Consider the following 21,947-nt stretch of genomic DNA (forward strand, 5'->3'; position numbering starts at 1 on the left):
TGGTGTCACGAGAGTCCTTACAAGGCAAGAAGGGAGGCAGGAGAGGGGCACACTTTGCTGCTGGTTATGAAGACGGGGGAAGGTGCATGGAGTGCAGGCAGCCTAGGAGCTGGAGGACGCCAGCCCAGGGAGGAAGGTAGCCTGCAACACCGATCAGACTCTGGACCCCAGAACCGCACAGCGGGGATAGGCGTTGTTTAAGCGATGAACCTTGTGGTGGCTTGCGAGAGCAGCTGGTGAGCCCAACACAGATAGGGGTCTAAGGACACATAAAGAGCCCCCAAGGGGCCCCACTCAGCCTCAGGGCCACACTTCCCAGGCCACTGGGGGAGCCCCAGCCTGGGTGCAGAGCTGGGCCTGGGGCAGACGGTGCTGGGCAGGGTGCACAGCTCTCTGAGCCTCGGTTTCCTCATTTGGAATGGTCGCGTCGTCTTCTCAAGGATGTGGTGCGAGTGTCAGATCCTCTATGAGAAGTGCCAGACAGAACAAGGTGCTCCAGGAATGTCGGCTTCTGCCAGCCCCCAGCTTCTGAAACCCAGTGCACCCCAGGCTAAGATTCATTTATTTAACAAGCACCGGAGAGGCCCTGAGCCTCAGGGACATGCTCCTCTGGGCAACCCTGACATTTCACCCGGGCATCTGACGGAGTCTCAGCGTCCACTTTCTCCTCCAGCCCCTCTTCCCCATGCCTTCCCCAGCGGAGTGGCTCCACCACCAGCAGCAGCTCAAGCTGGGTCCTCTCCTCCCGGACACCTGCTGCAGTCTGGGACGTGTCTGGTGCCTGTGCAGTTGGGCCTCTGCTCAGCCTCCACCCGCCCGCGTGGCTGGCTGCTCCCTCTCCTTTCTGCACGGCCACAGCACTGGTGTGAGATCCTGGTAGGTAGGGTCACCTCCACGCTCCTCCCCTGCCTGCCCCATGGCTTCTGTTCATGCTCAGAAGAAAGTTGATGAAATTCTCACCCCAACTCTGGTCTCCTCGGCCCCACGAGTTTCCGCCCAGAGCCCATCTCCCAGGCTGTGTCCTCCCCGCCACTGCTCCCTGGCCATTCTGTCCCTCCAGCACATCCTTCCTGTCCCCGAGACTCTGCACCTGCCATCCTCGCCTCCCCACCAGCTCCATCCCGATGGTCAGCTCTTGGCCCTGCCAGAAACACTGTCCCTGACCATACAGCAGAGGGTTTCCTGCCCCGCCAGCCACTCGGCCACATTCGTGAGTTTTCTCATGGCCCTAGCATCTGATCTGAAGCCACCTGGTTTATCCATTTGTTTCATGATTAACTACCTGTGTTCTTCCTTGTCAGGAAGCTCCAGGAACACTGACTGGCACTTGGCCGTCTCATTCGCCATGGTGTCCCCAATACCCAGCACAGGCAGGCAAAGGGCAGATACAAGTTCCATTTCATACCTGCTGGACACATAGATGGATGAATGAGTGAGTGACTAACTGGGCTTTGGGGCTAGGTGCCCGGGTTTGAACACTGGCTCTACCACCAACTGGCTGTGACCTGCCCCATTCAAGCCCCTAGTGCATCATTTGGCACATGAGGGACCGGGGCCACGTCCCAGAAGTGTGTCTCGAATGAGGACTCTAGGACCAGCTACCATGCTCCGCTCTAGGCCTATACTCCACGGTGCGCTTCCAGAGATGACTTACGTAGGAGAACCTCATGTTGTAAGGAATCTCCTGGGAGCCGATCAGCCTCCTTCCTCAAGGCATCATGTTGGCACTGGCCCCCTCTTCCCTCCTGCCCCTGGCCCTGCTTCTGCTTCACATTTAATACCAGCTAGAGTTACGGACATCATTGTGTCTGGCTCAGAATTCCTCCTGAAGTCCCTGCCACATTCATGCTATAGCACGTCCAGGCTCTGGTAGAAACATGGACTATAAATAAAGGCTGTGCTCGCCTGGGAGGGGCTTGGCAGGGCACAGAGAAAGGAAGCCATTGGCTAGCCTGTGCATGGGCCTGGGGGCCACTGTGGGGATGAGAACGAGGCAACGCGCGCACGCTGGGCAGTGGTAGGTAGGTTGGCCGAGGCTCACAGGCAATAAAGTGCGTCTCACTCGGTGCCCACATCCTCCTAGGAGGGCAGAGAGCACGTGCAGCTTCACTGCGTTTGCAGCACACTGAGGTGTAGAGAGGTGACAGGAGCTACCTGGGCCCCGCACGGGCCCTGTGGAAGCAGGCCTGGAAGCCCTGTCCTGGAGAGTGGTAGGCAGGGGAAGCCGTGCCAGCGGGGATGTTCAACAGGATAAGGCCAGCACAGGCAGTGAGCTCAGGTGCTCCATGGGGACAGGGGCCCCAACTGGAGCCGTCCTGGGGCAGGCTTGTCCTTCGGCCTCTCCACCTCTGGCTGTCGTGACCTGCTCAGGACTCAGGCTCCTGGAGGGCAGATGTGGGGCTGGTGCAGGCCTTCCAGCCCGGGCTCTGCCAAACACTGCTTCCACTGTGCTCTGGCTGTGTCAGGAGCTGCGCCAGGAAAGGTGAATCCAGGGAGATGCAGAGGCCCAGCCCTGGACAGCTGCCATTCCCATTTCATTCCCCAGCTTGGGACTCCAGCCAGAGGTTTCTGTGACCCGAATGAGCCCCAGGAGGAGGGTGGAGGATGTGGGGGAAGGGGCCTCCCCTCCCTCCAGCCTGCCCCAGCAGGGCACTCCCCCTTGGGCCTGATGCTCCCCCTGGGCGTGATGCCCCCAGCAGGGCGTGGCGCTCCTCCTTGGTGCTCCTCTGGTTGTCAACAATGCCTGACTTCTTGAGCACTCGTTGTGTTGTCTTCCAGGCCCGGGGCTCCGGGCTCTGTAGGTGTCCCCTAATTCAGTCCTTAGAGCCGCCCCAGTAGGAGCGCTGGCCCTGTTCCATTTTACAGATGAAGCCCTTGAGGCGGCGAGTGGCTCAGGAGCTGGTCCCAGGTGAACAGCAGTAGGTGCTGAGCCCCTGCTGGATTCCTGGGCTCTAGACTTGGTCTGGTTTGTTGTTTTTGTTGTTGTTTTCCAATAGCTTTATCGAGATAAAAGTCACATACCACACAATTCACCCATTTAAAGTGTACAATTCAGTGGTGGGTAGTATATTCAGATATGTGCGATCATAGCCAGTTTTCGAACATCTCCATTACCTTCAAAAGAAACCCTGTACCCTTTTAGCTATCACTGTCCCAGCCCCCAGGCCCGCTCCACCCCCAGCCCTGGGCAACCCAGTAATCTCCTTTCCAGCGCCATACATTTCCCTACTCTGAATCACATATAAATAGAAGTGGAGGGCAGTGAGCTGCAGTGCCTGGCTTCCTTCACAGAGCACGGTGTCTCCAAGGCTCACCCGTGTTGCAGCATGGGTCAGTGCTGCGTTCTTTCTCATGACAGAACAATACTCCATGTCTGGATGGGGCACGTTTGTTCATCATGCATCCACCAAGGGACACGTGGGCTGTTTCCACCTTTGGCTGTTACGAGCGTTGCTGCTGTGAACATTTATGGAGAAGATTTTGTGTGGACATGGGTTATCATTTCTCTTGGGCATACACCTGAGAGCAGACTTGCTGGGACAAACAGCAACTCTGTCTAACTATTTGAGAAAGCACGAGACTGTTTTCCAAGGCGGCTGCACCCCCATTCCCAGCAGTGGTGCAGGACAGGCCTGAGTGCTCCACGCCTTCTATGGCACTGTGGTTGCCTGGCTCTGGTTCACCCATCCTGGTGGAGGTGAAGTAACATCTTGCAGTGGTTCTCATGTGCATTCCCTCGATCCACCCCCACCCGTCCATGCTGCTGGCGCTCACTGCTCCCTGCGCAGACATCCCTGCTGTGCCCCACCAGCCTGGGACAGCTGTTTGGAATGGCCCTTCTGTGCAGTTCTCTTTGCTTGCTATGTCCATAAGCCATAAGAACCCTCTAGAACTCCAAGCCCTTGACCTCTATATTTTGGGAGTTTCTCACATTTTGGAGCCTGGGGCCAGACAGCAGGCCAGGGCTGAAGCTGGAAGTCTCTTCCCTGAAGCACAGGAGAACACGGCATGCGATCAGGCGCCAGACAAGTCAGGGGACACCAGAGAGGGTCAGGACCCAAACTTTGGGCAAACTATGGTCCCAGAACATGGCCACGGGCAGAGGCAGGATGGACTCAGGGGTTAGGGAGCCAGGAGATGGGGCCAGATGGAGACCAGACCTTGAGGACATGAGGACCAGCAGGTCAGATGGGCCCAGCATGCACGGTTGCTTTCAACTCTGATCTGCAGGGTGGGTGGGGGTGGGGAGCTGGCAGACACTCCTGGCACCCACGAGACGTTCACTGAAATGCTGCATCTGTGGAAGAAGAACAGCCCCCACCTATGGACTCGGGTTCAGTCTACAGCAGAGATTTCAGACCACAGTGGACTTCTCAAGAGACCTGCCTGACTGCACCTGAGAGGTGGGTTTCCTCTGTCTAGGGTGGTACTGAGCACAAGTTTCTGACGTGCATGTGTCCAGGGTTGCAGGCCCAATGCACAAGTCATGTCTGTCTCACTCAGAGTGGGCTCAGAGGAGCCAGCGGAGGAGAAAATGTGGAAGGTGGTGGGGTGGGGCTACTGTGGGCTTCTTAGGTGGTTGAAGGAAACAGCTAAAATGTCTGCAGGGCACAAGGTCATGTGCAAATTACTTTACAGTGACAGAGGAATGATCTGTGGATTTCTTGTCCAACTGGCTCATCCAACAATCTGTTCACTTGTCCTTCAGGGCACGCCCCTCCAAGGCTGGCTGCTGAAGGTTTATTTTTCCTCCAGAGCTCAAACTCCCAGCGATGTGGCCTCCCCGAACTGGCCTCACCACTCTACTCTCCCACCTTTTGTGCTGGCGAGAAACAGGGGACTAAGTAGACTTCAGGTGCAAATATCTAATTTGGGATTAAAAAATGTAAAGACAAGAACAATGCAGTGGAAATACACGACTTGAAGACCTAGGAACAAAGTGAGTCAAGTTTTTAAGGCTCTATCAAGCCTGCCTCAGCTGTAATATATTTAACTTTTAAATTTCAGAAGACACGCATTTTTCTAGTTGGCATAAATCTTGGGTGGTCCTAAATTTCAGAGCCCAATTTGATTCAGGCAAGGTTTGGCTTCAGAATTAAGCAAGGAGTTTTCTCCCTCTTCAGATGAAGTAAAAGAAGTTCTATGGAGAAATAAAATAGCCAAGACCCGAGATGAGAGAGGACTGCAAAGTCAAGGCTTTCTGCCCTTCACCAACACCAGGCCAGCTGTCCTGTGGGGGTGGCGGGCAGGCAGACATGTCCCATGTAAAACCCTCTAATTTCCAATTATCTAATATAACTGGCGAACTTTCTCTACTGCTAATGCAGCTGGTTGCTCGCTACTCAATCCCCCAGCCCGGCACGTTTTCCCTCTTTATTGATGACAGCCAAGTAACTGACCTTTTCACTTTGGCTGTTAGGAAGTTCAGAACTAAACATGAATCCACCTAAAGCACCATGTTGGCCTTCAGTGACGGTACACTCACAGCCACCGCCATGCACGTTCACGCACAGATATGCACAAACCCGTGCTCACAGCCACTGCCACGTGTGTTCACGCACAGGTCCACACGAACGCGCGCTCACAGCCTCTCCTGCACAACTGCTCTTCCACGTCTTGACCAACTATGCCAGTATGGTTTCCCTTGGTCCAGACCTTCTGCATTTTATTTCGCCTCTTTTTGGTGTATCCAGAGAGAGTTGGGAAAAGAAGCGAGAAGTGTGGATAATGGGCAGGAAATGGGGGTGACGGTGCTGTGACAGTGTCTAGTTAAAGAGGCAGTCCACAGCCTGGGAGGTATGTGTTGAAACACACAGTCCTCACCCCTCCCCACCCCTGCTCCTTTCCACCACCTCTTCCCCACCTCCGGACCCTCCCTGACTGCTGGGAATGGGCCTCTGTCAGGGTGCTGGAGTCTAAGGAAGGCTCAGACAGGGAGACAGACACCGGGTGAGAGAGACGGAAGAAAGGCTTGCTCCATCTCCGCGTCCCAGAGCACTGCTCCCCCAGGAGCCGAGGCAGGCCCAGCTCCACACGCTCTAGCCAGCTACACTCCCACTGACCCCATGAACACAGAACACAGGCTCTTCTCCCCATCAGCGACTGTCAGGGTGCACACTTCGTGAAGCTGGAGCTTTGCTCTCAATCCACCAAATGGCATGCATTTTTAACAGTTACTGAGGGAGCTAATTAGTTCATAAACCAGGACGCCTCTTCCCCGGCATCCTGGGAGGGTGGTGGTGCCAGCCCCGCATGTGTAATTACCCTGAAGTCGAGAAGAGCTCCTGAGGAACTGTTGGGCTCTCTTGGGTAAATAATTTACTTTTACAACTTTTCATTAAAGATTAAAGGGAATTAAATTAAAATTAGGGCAAAATGAAGTTGGAGAGGAGACCTGTGCAGCTTGAAGTTCTCTCATCGGAGGCTCTCTGCTTCCTGAGCTCACCCACCCTCCATCCAGGGATGCCAGGGCGCCTGTGGACAGGAGGCCCGGGGGATGTGCAGGAGGTGAGCTCTGGAGAGGAGAAGGACTTCCCTTCCAGGAAGGCCTCCTGATTACACCCTGCATGGCCAGGACCTCCTGGGGATGGTGGCCGTGGCTGCCTTGAGGATGGGGTGAAACACCGTCACCAACACAACACACTGAGGCCAGGGTCTCCCAGCCCACAGACACCCTCCACGGATACCAGGCCAGGATCCTCGGACTCGAAGGCTTTATGGCTTGGATGTTAGATGATGGTTGGAGCTTAGGTGCTGACTCAGGTGCCTGGGTGAACCCCTTCAGAAGCCAGAGTTTCTGCTTCCTTGTCTAAAAAAGGGAAAGGTGGTGCGTGGAGTGAAGGAGATGTGTTAGGAGAGGGCTGAGCTCCGAGCCTGGCCAGAGAGAAATGCCCAATGAACAGAGGGGTGTGAATCGCTGGTGCCCGGCTCCCACACCCAGGAGAGCTGAGGAAGGAGTTGTGGGTTAATCCAGGCCACGCACTTGCAGTGGCTCCGGCTCAGCTCTGCCTTCAGCACGCTCCAAGCGATTGGTAGGACAGTGGGTGAGTTGGGGCGGGCTGTACACAGAGAGCTGAGCCTGAACACGGACCAAGTGGTCCTGGCAGGGGCAGGACACGGGCTGCTGAAGGAAACCAGTACTCCTTCAGGCCCAGGAGGCTCTGGAATTTGCTGCCCTGGCTGGAGCGTCCCTTGGGGACAAGCAGAGAGCAGGATGGGGGCAAAGGGGAAGTCAGGGCATCTGGATGGAGCGGGCAGTTGGGGGACCAGGGGCTAGGATCGCCGCCTTGCTGCTATGTGCCTTTTCGCCAAGACTTCACCTCTCTGAGCTCAAATGTACAAATCTAGAGCGCACGGGTAACCTGAGTCAGTGGGCAGCAGCCTGCCTCCACGTGCCCATGGCGAGCACACTGGCACTGCGCCACTGAATATTCTCAGTGACGTTCTGAGAGGCATCGCGCTGCTTACTCGATGGACAGGGCTGTTCTGGTTTGAAGAGACAGAGCCAGCACTTGAATCCAGGTCTCCCTGGCACCAAGGCTCTGTGCTCAGGGTGGCATCTGCTGCCATCTGTGCCCCTTGCCCTCTGTGCTAGGCTCCTGCAGTCACCGCCGTCAGCACTCCAGCTCCGTGTCTCAAGGCCCTGCCCATGTGCCCCCTCCGTGAGGCAGATCCCTGATCTCTCAAGGAACACTCCATCTCGAGAAGGTTCTGGCTGCAGAGGCTGTCTGGGAAGCCATCACTTTTCCTCCTGGGCACAGACTGTAGCCCCTCTCCCTGGGGAGTGAGTTGGAAACACAAGATCAAGTCCAGGCCAAAGGGACTTAGAGGGAAATGACAAACCTGACCGTAAACACATCCGTCCTACAGTCCCCCATCTCCAGGCTGAGAGGAGAACTTAAGAAACAGGGCTGAGGAGGGAGGAGCTGCAAGAGAGGTGGGCTATGGGACCAGCAGGTCCACAGGGTTGGGGAGCCTCTAGGGGTGGGGCCCCGGGTGGGCAGAGCCTCAGGGTAGGCAGGGACATACAGGGGATGAAGACACGAGGTGGTCAGAGCCAGAACATTGTGGAGCCTGGGTCCCCAGGTGAGCACCAGAAAGCTGCCTGCAACAAGAACACCATGAGATATAAACAAAATGAGGTTGGCGCATTAGGTCCCTGGAATTTGGGGCTGTTTGTTACAGCATTTAGCTGTGACATTTACAGGCCACCAGAGCTCAATTAACCAAGCCCCCCCTTTCAGGAGGAAGCACCAGGGCCCCCGTGCGCTGCTGTGCCTACGGCCACGCTGGACATCCATGGCAGGCAGGCACTGGGCCTCCAGTCCCTTCTCTCCCAACAGAGGCAAGCTGTGTTTTGCACCAGGAACGCCTTGGCTCACGGAGACAATGACTATATTAAGTTCTTCCCCTTCAACCTTCTCTTTTTGGACAAGCACTTCAGACAACTGAAGATAAACCAGAAGAAAAAGAAAGGGGGAAAAAATGGAAAATATGCCTGCTGGCTGGTAGCATTATGCAAAGACAGCTTTCTGAGAACAGCAGAGAATTTAAAATGACTCCTCTGTCCCCAAGCAATGTCTCTACCTTTTCAATCTCTCATTTTTCATCTTCTCTCAAGCCTGTCTAAATAAAGCAAAGACTCTCGCCGCCCAGGCAGGCCCCCCACCCCATCGCTCTGTGTGGCTCTGTGTTGAGCCCTTGTCCTCACCACACAATGCCAACCCAGCCTGACTCTCTCATCTGCCAATCAGATCGTATGCGCGGGCACTGTCGGCACCCAGGGGTTTGGAGGAATCACGAGACCCTTTCCTAGAGGAGGCAGCTGAGGCCTGGAAGGGAAGGAGCTCAGGAGGGTCAGAGCAGATGTGAGGGGTGTGCAGGGGTGGGAGTGGGTGTGGGGTGTCCAGGGATCAGAGCAAGTGTGGTGGTGTGCAGGGGTCACAGCAGGTGTGGGTGTGTGTGCAGGGATCAGAGCTGACGCCAGGGGCTGTGCAAGGGCCAGAGCAGGTCAGGGGGGAGGGTGGGTGTGCAGGGGTCAGAGAAGATGCAGGGGTATACAGAGCAGGNATCTCTCATTTTTCATCTTCTCTCAAGCCTGTCTAAATAAAGCAAAGACTCTCGCCGCCCAGGCAGGCCCCCCACCCCCATCGCTCTGTGTGGCTCTGTGTTGAGCCCTTGTCCTCACCACACAATGCCAACCCAGCCTGACTCTCTCATCTGCCAATCAGATCGTATGCGCGGGCACTGTCGGCACCCAGGGGGTTTGGAGGAATCACGAGACCCTTTCCTAGAGGAGGCAGCTGAGGCCTGGAAGGGAAGGAGCTCAGGAGGGTCAGAGCAGATGTGAGGGGTGTGCAGGGGTGGGAGTGGGTGTGGGGGTGTCCAGGGATCAGAGCAAGTGTGGTGGTGTGCAGGGGTCACAGCAGGTGTGGGTGTGTGTGCAGGGATCAGAGCTGACGCCAGGGGCTGTGCAAGGGCCAGAGCAGGTCAGGGGGGAGGGTGGGTGTGCAGGGGTCAGAGAAGATGCAGGGGGTATACAGAGCAGGAGTCAGAGCAGGTGTGGGGGGCGTACAGGGGTCAGAGCAGATGTGAGGGGGTGTGCAGGGATCAGAGCAGGTGGGGGGGCATACAGGGCTCAGAGTGGGTGTGGGGGTGTGCAGGGGTCAGAGCAGGTGTGTGGAGATTTGCAGGTGTCAGAGCTGGCATGGGAGGCAAGCAGGAGTACTGAGGGGCTGCAGCTGGCTTTCTGTGCCAGGCCTTGCATAGGCTGCTTGTTGGCTCTGCCTGGGCATCTGCCGTTGGCCTGTCCAACGCAGTCTCTCCTCCCTGGAAACCTTCCTTCCTAGGGGCCTCAGTTGCTGCCCTCAGCATTCTGCACCTGTGTGCCCATGTGTGCCACCTAGAAGGGCATTTACCTTAGGGGCAGGAGTCTGCCTCCACTAACAGGCTGGCACTTCTTCCCCCCATGCCCTAGTGCCCAGCAGGGCCTGTGTATATGGGGCCTGTACGGGGCCTCCACCAGGATTTCTAGACCTTGAACTCTGGCAGTAGGGCCAGGCTTGGAAACCAGGTTTCTGGACTCCTGGTGTGTGCAGCAGGCAGACAGTAGGAAGAAAGAGTTTCCAGAGAGAAGACATAAAGTGATCATGGACGTAGAAATGATGCTCCTCCAAAGTGTGCAAGGCCAAGGTCAAGGCTGTCTGCTCACCTCCCCTGTGGCCCTCTCACCCCAGTGCCCTGCGACTTCCCCTGCTCCATCTGTCCCTCCTTCCTGCCAACGCCTGGTGGCCTTTCCAAAGCTCGGCTCCTGCAGCACCCGTTCCAGGAAGACTTCCTGAAGCATCTCCAGCCCCCAGCACCCCGCCATGGCCTGCATGGTCCACATGGGAATCTGCTGCTGAGGGGCTGTCTCTCCCGAGCTCCTGGGAGACCTTTGCTATACTAATGGACAGATGATAGACGACCTTGGCCCTTCAATGGCTTACTGTGTGACCTGAGGTAAATCATTTAACCTCTCTGAGCCTCAGCTTCCCCACTGTCACATGAGAGGAATGGGCTGAATGGTTTCAAACAGGGTCACTATTTCGTGTTCTCATCTCTGGGCGCCATGTCCAGAATTTCCTCCTACCATGAAAAGGTGCCATGCTTGTCATGAAGCATGCCAGGAGCCCCTCACACCCCACATCCCCAGACCGTCCTCACACAGCCCAGGGCTGACGCCTGCCTGGTGCTGGGTCAACGCTTACGAGGTTAAACAGACTCTTGACGTGGTGACAGCCAAAGCTTCACACAGAACTACAAAGTCCTAGAGCACACATGGGAAGGACACGAGGTGCAAAAGCACCTTCCAGTGGCCCATCTGCTTGAACCGCCAGAGCCGGGCAGCTGGATGAGTGGGTGGCGGTGAGCTGCTGCCGCTGTGCTGGACTGGAGGGGGCAGGGCTGCCCAGTGGAGAGTGCCTCCCTGCTGAGACTCTGGGCCAGGGGCTTTTAGAAGCAGGGCCACAGGCAGCCTGGAGGTTCCTGAGGACCCGGTTAAGTGAGATGGGCCCGGATGCTCCCTCTGCCCTAGGCTTGGCCTGGCAACACAGAGATGACCAGGGGCTCACAGCCTGCAGGGGACACTGAGGCCCACACACTCCAAGACCAGGAGAGGAGTGTCCCCCACCCCATCCCATCTCAGCTGGGAGTGGCGGGGCTAGATACTGGAGGGTCCATAGGAGCCCTGGCTGTCCCAGTGTGACACAGACCTTGCCTCACTCCTGAGGCACCCACCATGGGTTGCCCGACCTCCCCCGCTCCCCAGGCTTCTCTGATGGGGCTGCAAGTATTCATTCAATCCAGGGTCCCAGGTGTGCACAGGATTCCTTCTCTCCGTTATGGCAGCCACCCTGAGAATGAATGCTGATTCACCAGACGCTGGAGGCAAACCACGCCTCCCCAGGCCTCAGCAGACTCAGGTCCACCATGCCTCTTTGTCCTCTTCCACCCTAGCCACCTCCAGCAGACAAGAGGCGCCCTCAGGCTGCTGCCCCTTTGTATTTATTGCTGGGCCTCCTCAGTGCGCAGAGGAGGACCTTAGGGCCAGGCAGCACCCCTGCACTGCACCCCAGCATGAAAAGGCCCATGGAGCTGTGCTGAGCATAGGCTGAGGGGCTCTCCAGGCAGCCTGAACCAGGGAAGAGAGGACTTGCTGGGACCCCCAAAGCTGACTTGTGGCCCCTGCTCCTGGGGATAGACCTCTGGCCTTTCTCCAAAGACTGTACGGCTTCTCTAAATGAGCCTTCCAGCACTGAGGGGGCAGGAACACCCTGGGCCTGCCTGGAATGAGTCCCGTGGGACCATTCAAACTGCACCTGTCCACCAGGTCCCCGCCTAAGCTGGGATTCTACCTGCAGAGCTCACTAACACTCTCAACTGCTTCCATCTCCAGAAACCCATTTGTTCCCTGGAGCAGCAGCAGGTGACATCTGCAGGTGGGTCTTCACTCCACTGAACACAGGGAAACCAAGTGTGACTCCAGCACTAGAGCCCAGAGCTCCCACCCTCGGCCAGGCAGTGCGGGGGAGTCTCTGACCCACCCCAAAGGCTGCAGACAGCCAAGCACAAGGGGAGGAGACTTTTTGGTGGGCTGCACCAGGGCAAGCCAGCAGGGCTATGGGGTCATCCTAGAGAATGGCTGGCTGGCCAATCAATACGCCATTTAAAATGAGCACAGCCCTGCCTGGGAGAAAGGTTATGGGAGGTCAACACAGCCAGCCCACCCAGCCACACATCTGAAACCTCTGGCCCAACTCTGTCAGGTGTTAGTCTGTAAATCACAGTGGATTTCTCGGCTGTGCAATGATCAGCAGCCAGAACTAGACAGAATGCATCTTTGCAGGGTCCAGAGGCTGGGGATGCCCAGGGGCCAGGCCCACAGCACCTGGGATTGACTCCCGCCATGGCACTTAGGTAAGCCTGGCCCTTCCAGACACCAGATCGCCCCTGCATATCCCTGTGGCTGGTCCCAGGGCCATGCCCTGGACTTGCTCATTTCTGATTCTTCCCACTTCCCACTTGCTTCCAAAACCAGCTTGTGGCCACTAGCAACAGGGTGGGGCTCCCCTGTTTCACTTCTAAAGTCGCTGACCTCAGCTTTGTGAGGTTCTCTGCTCTATCTGCCTAGGTATCTGGACTCCCATGCCCCAACCCTAGAACAAAGACCTGGGCAGAACCTATTCTGCCTCCACAAACTCAATCAACACTAGACTACATGTCATCCACCTATCCATCCGGCATCCAGCATCCACCATCCATCCATCCGGCATCCAGCATCCACCATCCATCCATCCAGCATGCATCCATCCATCCATCCATCCATCCATCCATCCATCCATCCTCCAGCAGACAAGAGGCGCCCTCAGGCTGCTGCTCCTTTCTATTTTTGGCTGGGTCTCCCATCCACCATCCATTTATCATCCACCCATCTAGCCACTATTCATCCATCCACTCACCCTTTACCCATCCATCCATCCATCCACCCACCCACCCACCATCCATCCACCATCCATCCACCATCTACCCACCATCCATCCAGCATCCACCCATCCACCATTCACACATCCATCTACTGTCCATCTACCATCCATTCATCCATCCAAAATCCACCATTCATCCATTCACCCATCCATCTCTCTACCATCCATCCATCCATCTACGATTCATCTATTCATACATCCATCCACCATCACTTGTTAATCTACCATCCATCCATCTATATATCCATCTATATATCATCCATCCACTACCATCTATCCACCATCCATCCACCATCTACCCATCTACCATCCATCCACTATTCATCTATTCATACATCCATCCACCACCACTTGTTAATCTACCATCCATCCATATATCCATCTATATATCATCCATCCACTACCATCTATCCACCATCTACCCATCTACCATCCATCCATCCATCCAACATCTACCCATTCATCCATCCACCCATCTACCATCCATCCATCCAACATCTACCCATCCATCAACCCACCCCTCTACCATCCATTCAACAGCTACCCATCCATCGACCCACCCATCTACCATCCATCCATCCAATATCTACCCATCCATTCACCCATCTACCATCCATCCATCCACCCATCCACCAATCTACCATCCATCCATTCATCCAACATCTACCCATCCATCCACCTATCTACCATCCATCCATCCAACATCTAACCATGCATCCACCCATCCACCATCCATCCATCCAACATCCATCCATCCATCCAGCATCCACCCATCCATTCACACATCCATCTACTGTCCATCTACATCCATCCCTCCATCCATCTAAAATCCACCATTCATCCATTCACCCATCCATCTCTCTACCATCCATCCACCCATCTACTACTCATCCATTCATCCATCCATCCACCACCACCTGTTCATCTACTATCCATCCATCTATATATCCATCCATCCATCCATCCATCCATCCATCCATCCATCCATCCATCTATAGCATCCATTCACTACCATGTATCAAACATCCATCCATCCATACTTCCATCCAACATCTACTCATCCACCCATCTACCATCCATCCAGCCAACATCTATCCATCCATCCACCCATCTACTATCCATCCATCCACCATCTACCCATCAACCATCCATCCAACATCTACCCATCCATCCACCCATCTACCATCCACCATTCACCCATCCACCATCCACCATCCACCCATCCACCCATCTACCATTCACACATCCATCTACTGTCCATCTATCATCCATCCATCCATCCAAAATCCACCATTCATCCATTCACCCATCCATCTCTCTACCACCCATCCATTCATCTACCATTCATCCATTCATACATATATCCACCACCACCTGCTCATCTACCATCCATCCATCTATATACTATCCATCCACTGCCATCTACCATCCATCCATCCATCCACCATCCATCCACCATCTACCCATCTACCATCCATCCATCCATCCATCCATCCATCCAACATCTACCCATCCATCCATCCATCCATCCATCCATCCATCCATCCATTCATCCACCCATCTACCATCCATCCATCATCCACCATCCACCCATCTACCAATTCATCCACCCAATATCTACCCATCCATCCACCCATCTACCATCCATCCATCCATCCATCCATCCAACATCTACCCATGCATCCATCCACCCATCTACCATCCATCCAACCAACATCTACCCATCCATCCACCCATCTACCATCCACCCATCCATCCATCTATCCATCCACCATCCACCCATCCACCCATCTACCATCCATCCATCCATCCCTCACCTATTCATCTATCCCTCCTTTCCTTCCTCCCTCCCTTTATTCACTTTTCATCAGATTTCCCAATAGCCGTTCATGTGTTTTACTGTTTTACTGATTTGTTCTATTCTTCCCTCAGGGGAAATACTCCCAGTGCCTGCTGAATGCTCATCTATCCTTTGAGGTCTGGATGCAGTAAGTCATTGCTGCAAGCCTTCTGTACTTCTTCTAGATTTCTCTATGCTCCCCTGAGGCCTTGGTCATACTCTCCTTGTTTGCCTGAGTCAGATGAGTCCCATTAAGCGTTATGTCTGCCATTATTAGCTGTGGCCCTCTGGCCAGCCACCCATTCTACAAGTACTGGAATTCTCATTTGGAACATGGACTAAGGGTGATTGCGAGGATGAAAGGACTTGTATGAGTAGTGCTGCCACCTCAACACATGACGCTGCTGGGCAATGCCACCCCCTTTCCTTGCCTGTGTCGCAGCCATGGGACAGTGAGGTGTCTGTGTGTCTGTCTCCTCAGCTGGAGCACCCCCATTATGGTTGTTTGTGTATCCCAACCCTGCTTCTTGGCACACAGCAGGTATTCCATAAATATTTGCTGAATCAAACTGACTTCATCTCGGCACGTCTCAACCTTGAACGGAGAAGTGCAAAAAGAGAGACCATCCAGTGTGTTCTTAGCTCGGGCTGGCTCTGCGGGGAAAGTTGGAGTCATGTGGCATGAACCTGAAACATCCAAGGCCCCCCCAGCCTGCTGCTGCTCCATGCCCTGCTCCTGACCTCCAGAGGAGCCTGGCCCTCTCCAGACCCCGCTTTCCTTCCCTGGGAAATGAGGCCATTTAATGAGTGACCCCAAAGTCCTTTCCCCTTTGACTGCCTGGTCTTAGCTGCACAATTAACAGCAGACATCACCAAGAACTGGTCAGTCTGTATCACCTGGGGCTTCCACATCTGCTCCCAGGAGTGCAGATGGTCTGAGGAGGTGCCCCTCAGGAATCAAAGCCGGAGTCACAGTCCACAGGCACCCTCGGTGCTGCCTGCAGGCAGTCCCTTCCAAGATGCCTCGAATTGGCAGTGCTGCCTCGACCAAGATCACAGCCCCTTCCTGGGGTGACCCACATGCGGTGACTGATCCACACAGGGTATCAAGGCCGGGCCCCTCACCTCACCAGTCACACCAAGGAGCCATCCCAACTCCGGTGGGTCACCTGAACTCCTCGCTGGGCCTGCCTGGCTTCTTTCTCTGTCCATCTGCTTCCTCCTCTCCTTCCACCGTGCTGACCTGAGGGTGCTGCATGCCAGCCTCTGTTTTCCAGAGACCCTGCCCTGTGACACAAGCTGAACAGCACATCTTCCTCCCCTGGCTGAAGACAGGCCTCTTGCTGGTGCAAAACCACATTTGATTTCCTGTCAGAGACTTAGCCTTGGCCTGACCACTTACTGACTTTCTGAGCTCCCACTTCCTCATCTGTCAAATGGGCAAAACGTACTAAGAACTCAGTGGGTGGCTACCAGGGAAACCCCTGGAGCTGTGCAGCATACAGAGTTGTCACTGCCAGGGGTCCTGTGAAGGACCGGCCAAGGCCATTGGTCTTGGCTGCCTGGGGCCAACAGGACAGGGGTGATGAGATGGCCCTCGGCCAGCCTTGAGATCATCTGAGAGGTTGTTGTAATTGGGGGAGCCATGAGCTGCGAGCCTGCATCTGCCCCAGCTCCCACTGCTGACTCAGTGCTGGTGTGGCACCTGGAGCCCTCCAAGTCCTCGGGTAACTTGTGCTGGGTGAATCAGTGAATCTAGGAGCACGCAGGACAGACCTGCGGAGGAGCCAGCCAGGGTTTGGGGATGAGGACAGCATGTCGCAGGAGGAGTCAGCCAGGGTTTGGGGATGAGGACAGCATGTTGCAGGAGGAGCCAGCCAGGGTTTGGGGATGAGGGCAGCATGTCGCAGGAGGAGCCAGGGTTTGGGGATGAGGACAGCATGTCGCAGGAGGAGCCAGGGCACATGGGTATTAGGACGGCCTGTCGCAGGGGCCCTGGAAGTGGGGTGTGCGGTGGGCCCAGTGGCCGCTCTGGCAGTGCCTGTCAGTACCATCTAGAGGGAGTCCCCCCAGCCCAGGCATCATCCACTTTTGACGCCACCGGCCAGGCCTGTCTCGTTCTTGAGGCCTGGTCCCTCGGGGCCCGGGGGGCTGAGTGCAGAGAGGACCTTCTACAGCACCTGCACTGCCCACAGTTCTCACACTTAGTAGGTGAGCAGTCAGCACTGCTGGCGGGCTTGCCTCCCTATCTGAGGGGGAATCCCTGAACTCACGGCAAGGACGCTTTCTGCTGGGCTTCCTAGAGGGAGTCATGTGCCAGGAGGCTGCATGCCCTGATGCCAGGAGGATTTTTCCAATGATTAAAATTGTGGCCCTGCTGAGCAGCCTCATTTTTTATTTTAAACAACCATGGCCCCAGGGATTGGGCCTGGGCCTTGTGGAGGCCTTCTTTAGAGAAGAAAGCAATTACAAGACGAATTAAAAACAAATTAATCTTTGTCTTCTTCCACTTGGAAGGGAATCCCGTGACAGTGAGGAGGCCAAGCGCTCGGGCCTGGGAAGCCAGTGTCACCCCTCAGGGCTGGAATGACTGGAGGTGTCCATAGCTGGACTTGCTGGCTGGGGCCGGAGCAAATGCCAGGCTTATGTGTGGTGGGGACAGGTGTGCCTGTGGAGGAGACCGCCCTGCGTGGAATGGGACTCACACTGAGCTTGCCTACGTGCTACTATGTGCTTTACATTTCTCCACTTGGTGGTGGAGGTTATCCTGTCCATCTTGCCGAAAGACAGAACGCAAGTGAGTTGCTCACTATTGACTCTATCAAGCCTGCTATTCATTATAGTTAGCAGGAATCACCCCAGGCTAGAAGGTGAGGCGATGCAGAATGAGGCCTGGTGCCCCTTTTCTGTGTAGGTAGGCTGGGGCATGGGATGGGGATGCAGACACAGGGAGGCACGCTGGTACAAGGGGAAGCCTCTTGTGTTCGGCAACAAATGTTTATGGGTCCAGATATGAAGAGGGCAGCCCCCAGCAGATCCGAAGGAGGGGCGTCCCACAGCAGGACCCCTGAAGGAGGGGCGTCCCACAGCCAGAAGACCCTTTAGGGGCAAGGAAATCTTGTGTCGGAAGGCGAAGATGGTCGGGGCAGCCTGAGGAAGCTTTCCTAGCTTCAGTGTGGGGAGGCAGGGGCAGGGAAAAGGCCGGAGAGGTAGCGAAACCGGGTTATGCCACAAATCAGCCAAGTGAGTTATGGGAATTGCTCCAAGTCCCAGGTGGTGAGACTGAGTCGGGTTTCTGACGCCAAAGTCTGTGCTGCCTCCCCATCCTCCAGCGGACCCTAGCCAAGCATCTGTGGAGCCAGATGGAGACTGTGGAAGGGCAGGGGCAGCCCTGGCCTCCCTGGCATTGAACCCAAGACACTGCATGGGTGAGAGGTGCCTCTATTCTCTTTCTGGTCCACCTCAGCATGAGCAGTGGTAGAGGTGTTGATGGCAACTGGTGAGTGGGCTGGGTGCTGCTCCAGCTCCACCCACAGCCCTCTGAATTAGAAGCTATGACTGTCCCCATTTCACAGATGAGGAAACCGAGGGTCAGAGAAGTTAGCAACTTGCCCAGGCTGCATAGGGAGTGGCAAAGCTGGAGTCTGAACCTAGCGGGGGCGCTTCCAAGCTCAGTCCCCTGGGAAAGGGAAGGCAAAGCCGGAGGGGGTGGGGAGGAGTGCCTGCTGCTCACTGAGTATTTATCATCTTCCTGGCATTGCACTGGGCTCTTTACATACATGGTCCCCTGGAATCCTTGCCTCCGCCCTCTGAGATGAGTACTATTGCCATGAAGAAGGTGAGAGGCAGAGGAGGAGGCGCCTTGGCCAGGCTGAAAGGCCAAGGCTGGTGTCCTGGGCCATGCCACGCGGGCAGTGCTGAAATGCCAGGACTGCTGGGAATTCAAAGGCATGGAAGGAAACGGAGAGGACGGACTCTGCTTCCTGATCTAGGGCTACAGCGGTTTCCTCTGCAGAGGAGCGAGCCTGGCGATTTTTCAGACGAGGAAAAATCATCTGAGACAGATGAGCGCTGTTCTAAACAAAGCCAAGGAGCTTTCTGAAAGGCAGCCTCCTCTGGGAAACACCAACCGCAGACGCGGGGCCTGGGCTCCCCAGGGGGACACAAATTCTGGATCCAGCTGCCACCCAATGCTCCCAGGAGGGCTGGCACCCGCTCCTGCACTCCCCCAGTCAGTCCTGCCAGGTGTGGAGGCAAGGTGGCCCTGAAGGCCAGATGTGTGGAGGGCCCAGGGCAGTGCAGCCTGCCGGCAGCCAGCACCATCACTGTCTCCAAGACAGACTCCCAGACCAGCACCCACCCCCCTGTCTGTGAAGCCGTCCCTAAGGGGTGGATGGACACAACTCCCAGCCCTGCCTCTCCAAGCCCAGGTCCCTGAACCAGCACACGCCTGTCAGGTCTGATCCCCCGTGCTCATCTCAGCATGAAGCATGCACATGCATGTGTGCGTTTGTGCGCAGTGTGCTGTGTGTTGTGTGTGAGTGTATGTGGGTGTGAAGTGTAGTGCATATGACCTACTCCCATAGCTTGGAGGCTGCAGCAAGGCCAGGTCTGTGCGGCTGTGTGAGTAGGGGAAGGAGGGTGGACGTGGACCCTTCGCTCTCTGTCCTTGGAATATCAGATTCAGACAGCAAAGAGCAGGGAAGGAAAGCAATGGGGGCAAGAGACAGACAGCTCGGAGAAGGCCAACCCTGGGGAGTGGGCAGTGGGGCCGAGATGTGCTCTGCTTGGCCCCTCCCTCCCAGGGTGGCCTGTCTCAGGCGAACAGAAAGTGACCACATGCTTAGAAAATCATCCAAAGGGCATCCAGCAACTTGGCAAAGTAGTGAAGATTCTCCCCTTGACCAAACTCTCAGACTCCCTGAGCTCTTTCTCAATGAGGCCTCGACTTGTACCTTTCCTCATTAATTTCTGCACTGTCCTTTTGCGAGAATCCTGCAAAGTCAGTTTACCCAGCCTTCACGTCTGATCACCCTCCGTATCTGATGGAGTTCCTCGCCTTCCACCAGCCCTCAGATGACATCTGATCACCCTAGCCTGTCTCAGAAGTGGAAGGCAAGGAGGAGCAAGTCACATCTTACATGGATGGTAACAGGCAAAAAGGGAGCACTTGTGCAGAGAAACTCCATTTTTGAAACCATTAGATCTTGTGAGACGCACTGGCTGTGACGAGAACAGCATGGGAAAGACCTTACCCCATGAGTCAACCACCTCCCACCAGGCCCCTCCCACAACACATGGGAATTATCGGAGCTACAAAATGAGATTTGGGTGGGGACACAGAGCCAAACCATGTCAGATGGGGTGGGCAGCTGGGGTCTTTCTGCCTTGTGAATCTCCTATAGTCTCTGCACTCCCTGGCTTGGTTGCTTAACCTCTTACAATCCACCAAGGTGCAGTACAGGCCTCTCTGGGCCAACAGCACTGCTGCCAGGGGAAAAACAGGGTTTTTGAAGACAACTTGGAAATGAATGCCTCCCTGTTGTCTACTTACTTAACAGGAAGGCAATGTCAGGTCCCTGAACCATGTACTGGCCAGGGGATGAGATGCCTGTGCTGGGGGACCTGTTAGTAAAGGTTGGGGGGAGAAACAGAGACCAACTGGGCCCAGATACACCATTCATTGGGTGCAGGGCAAGAGCACAGCTGTGGACCCACCTGCCACATTAGATCAACGTCTGAATCTTCAGAAGTTATCAATCAAGCTCACAGCTGGATATGACACATGTTTAATCCTCCTGGCAAATTTACCTTTGTAGTGACCAAGAAGGCCAAGTGAAAATGTAGAATTCCCGGGCCCCCCAGAATTCTGGGCTGGAAAGTGATGATGCAGTGGGCACCAGTTCCCTGCTTCCAGCCCTGGTGTTGGCTTGCCCACCTCCTCCTCCCAACTCCACACCCTGCTCGGTACTATGACCCCACACTCTGACCGCAGGCCTGGGACCCAACCCCTCAGCACAGCTCTGTCAGGCGTCATGCTCATGGCTTGCTGTCAACACAGCAACCTCGATGACCTTACCCCATCCTCCACTTCCTGGCTCTAGGTGCTGGGTCACCCCTATCAGGGACAGCCCACTGGACAGCGGCCCAAGCCCTGAACCCAGGCCCGCCCTATTCTGCTGTCCTCTCACGGGACAGGGACACTCTCCCAGGTCTGACACCACACCCTGCGTATTTCTCAACCCCAAGGCCTCCCGCACCACGCCTGGCTGCCTGCATTGTGCATCTGCTTCTGCTTGTCTCCCCTGACTCCCCCTTGTTTATGCTCTGGTGCTAAGTTCAGAGGAAGATTCTTGACAGAGAGAAACAGATTGTTTCTTCTGCACTTGCACAGGTAAAGCCGTGCCTGTATCTATAGGCGTCCCTCTCTAACCCGGCCCTGCCGGGCTCCCAGGCCCAGGGATGCTCTGCTCCTTCCTGGGTCCCAGGCCCACCCTCTGAGCCACCCAGCCCTGCAGCCCGAGTGAGGTTGCATGTGATGCCACACGCTCACTGGAGAAGTGGGAGAAGAAGGCCAGCTTTCAGCAGCCTGCATTCGGCCTGAGGAAGACCCCTGGAGTACCTCTAACGCGAGCAGAGCAGCCCGCTGCAGAAGTGCCCTGAAGTGCTGCTTCTGAGAACCGAAGGAATGACGTGTAATTAGCATATTAAGAACTGGTATGCAAATCACAGTGTTTTAAAACAGTTTGTTCTCTTAAATACAGTCACACACACGGCTTAACACTGGGGATAGGCTCTCAGAAATGCGTCATTAGGCGACTTGTCCTAGTGTGAACATCACGGAGGGCACTCACACGAGCCTCCACACGTGTGGTGGAGCCCATTGCTTCTAGACTGTAAACCTGTACAGCGTGTGACTCTACCGAAAGCTGTAGACAATGGTAAGTCTACACCTTTCAATGGCAACACAATGGTAAGTATTTGCGTATTACCCAAACATCTAGACACAGAAAAGATAGGGTAAAAATAAGGAATTATAATCTCACGGGACCACCATCACACACGCAGTCCACCATTGACTGAAA

The 21,947-nt window shown here is 55.3% G+C and overlaps 2 protein-coding genes across 10 annotated transcripts in view; one reads left to right on the forward strand and one right to left on the reverse strand.

Annotated features, from left to right (window-relative positions):
• TRAPPC9 (trafficking protein particle complex subunit 9) overlaps positions 1-21,947 on the reverse strand; it is a 745,023-nt gene that overhangs the window by 8,636 nt on the left and 714,440 nt on the right. The window lies entirely within an intron of this gene.
• LOC108544163 (uncharacterized) lies at positions 109-1,894 on the forward strand. Of its 3 annotated transcripts, none has more exons than XM_017895139.1 (4): positions 109-876; positions 1,061-1,210; positions 1,302-1,432; positions 1,520-1,894. In XM_017895139.1, exons 1-4 carry the CDS (start codon positions 442-444, stop codon positions 1,524-1,526), a joined length of 723 nt encoding a protein of 240 aa, XP_017750628.1. In that variant the 5' UTR covers positions 109-441; the 3' UTR covers positions 1,527-1,894. The 3 variants fall into 3 exon arrangements, with proteins under 3 accessions (XP_017750628.1, XP_017750626.1, XP_017750627.1); XM_017895137.1 differs by having other exon boundaries at positions 1,618-1,894; XM_017895138.1 differs by having other exon boundaries at positions 1,115-1,210; positions 1,618-1,894.

This window comes from Rhinopithecus bieti, unplaced genomic scaffold (genome assembly GCF_001698545.2).
Source record: "Rhinopithecus bieti isolate Rb0 unplaced genomic scaffold, ASM169854v2 scaffold_25940, whole genome shotgun sequence".
Taxonomy (NCBI): Eukaryota; Metazoa; Chordata; class Mammalia; order Primates; family Cercopithecidae; genus Rhinopithecus; species Rhinopithecus bieti.

Coding starts and splice junctions, on each gene's coding strand:
- LOC108544163 (XM_017895137.1), top strand. CDS start 442: ATGTGGTGCGAGTGTCAGATCCTCTATGAGAAGTGCCAGACAGAACAA. Junction 1,211..1,301: donor CCAGCCACTCGGCCACATTC/GTGAGTTTTCTC, acceptor CTTCCTTGTCAG/GAAGCTCCAGGAACACTGAC. Junction 1,433..1,617: donor ACACATAGATGGATGAATGA/GTGAGTGACTAA, acceptor GCTCCGCTCTAG/GCCTATACTCCACGGTGCGC.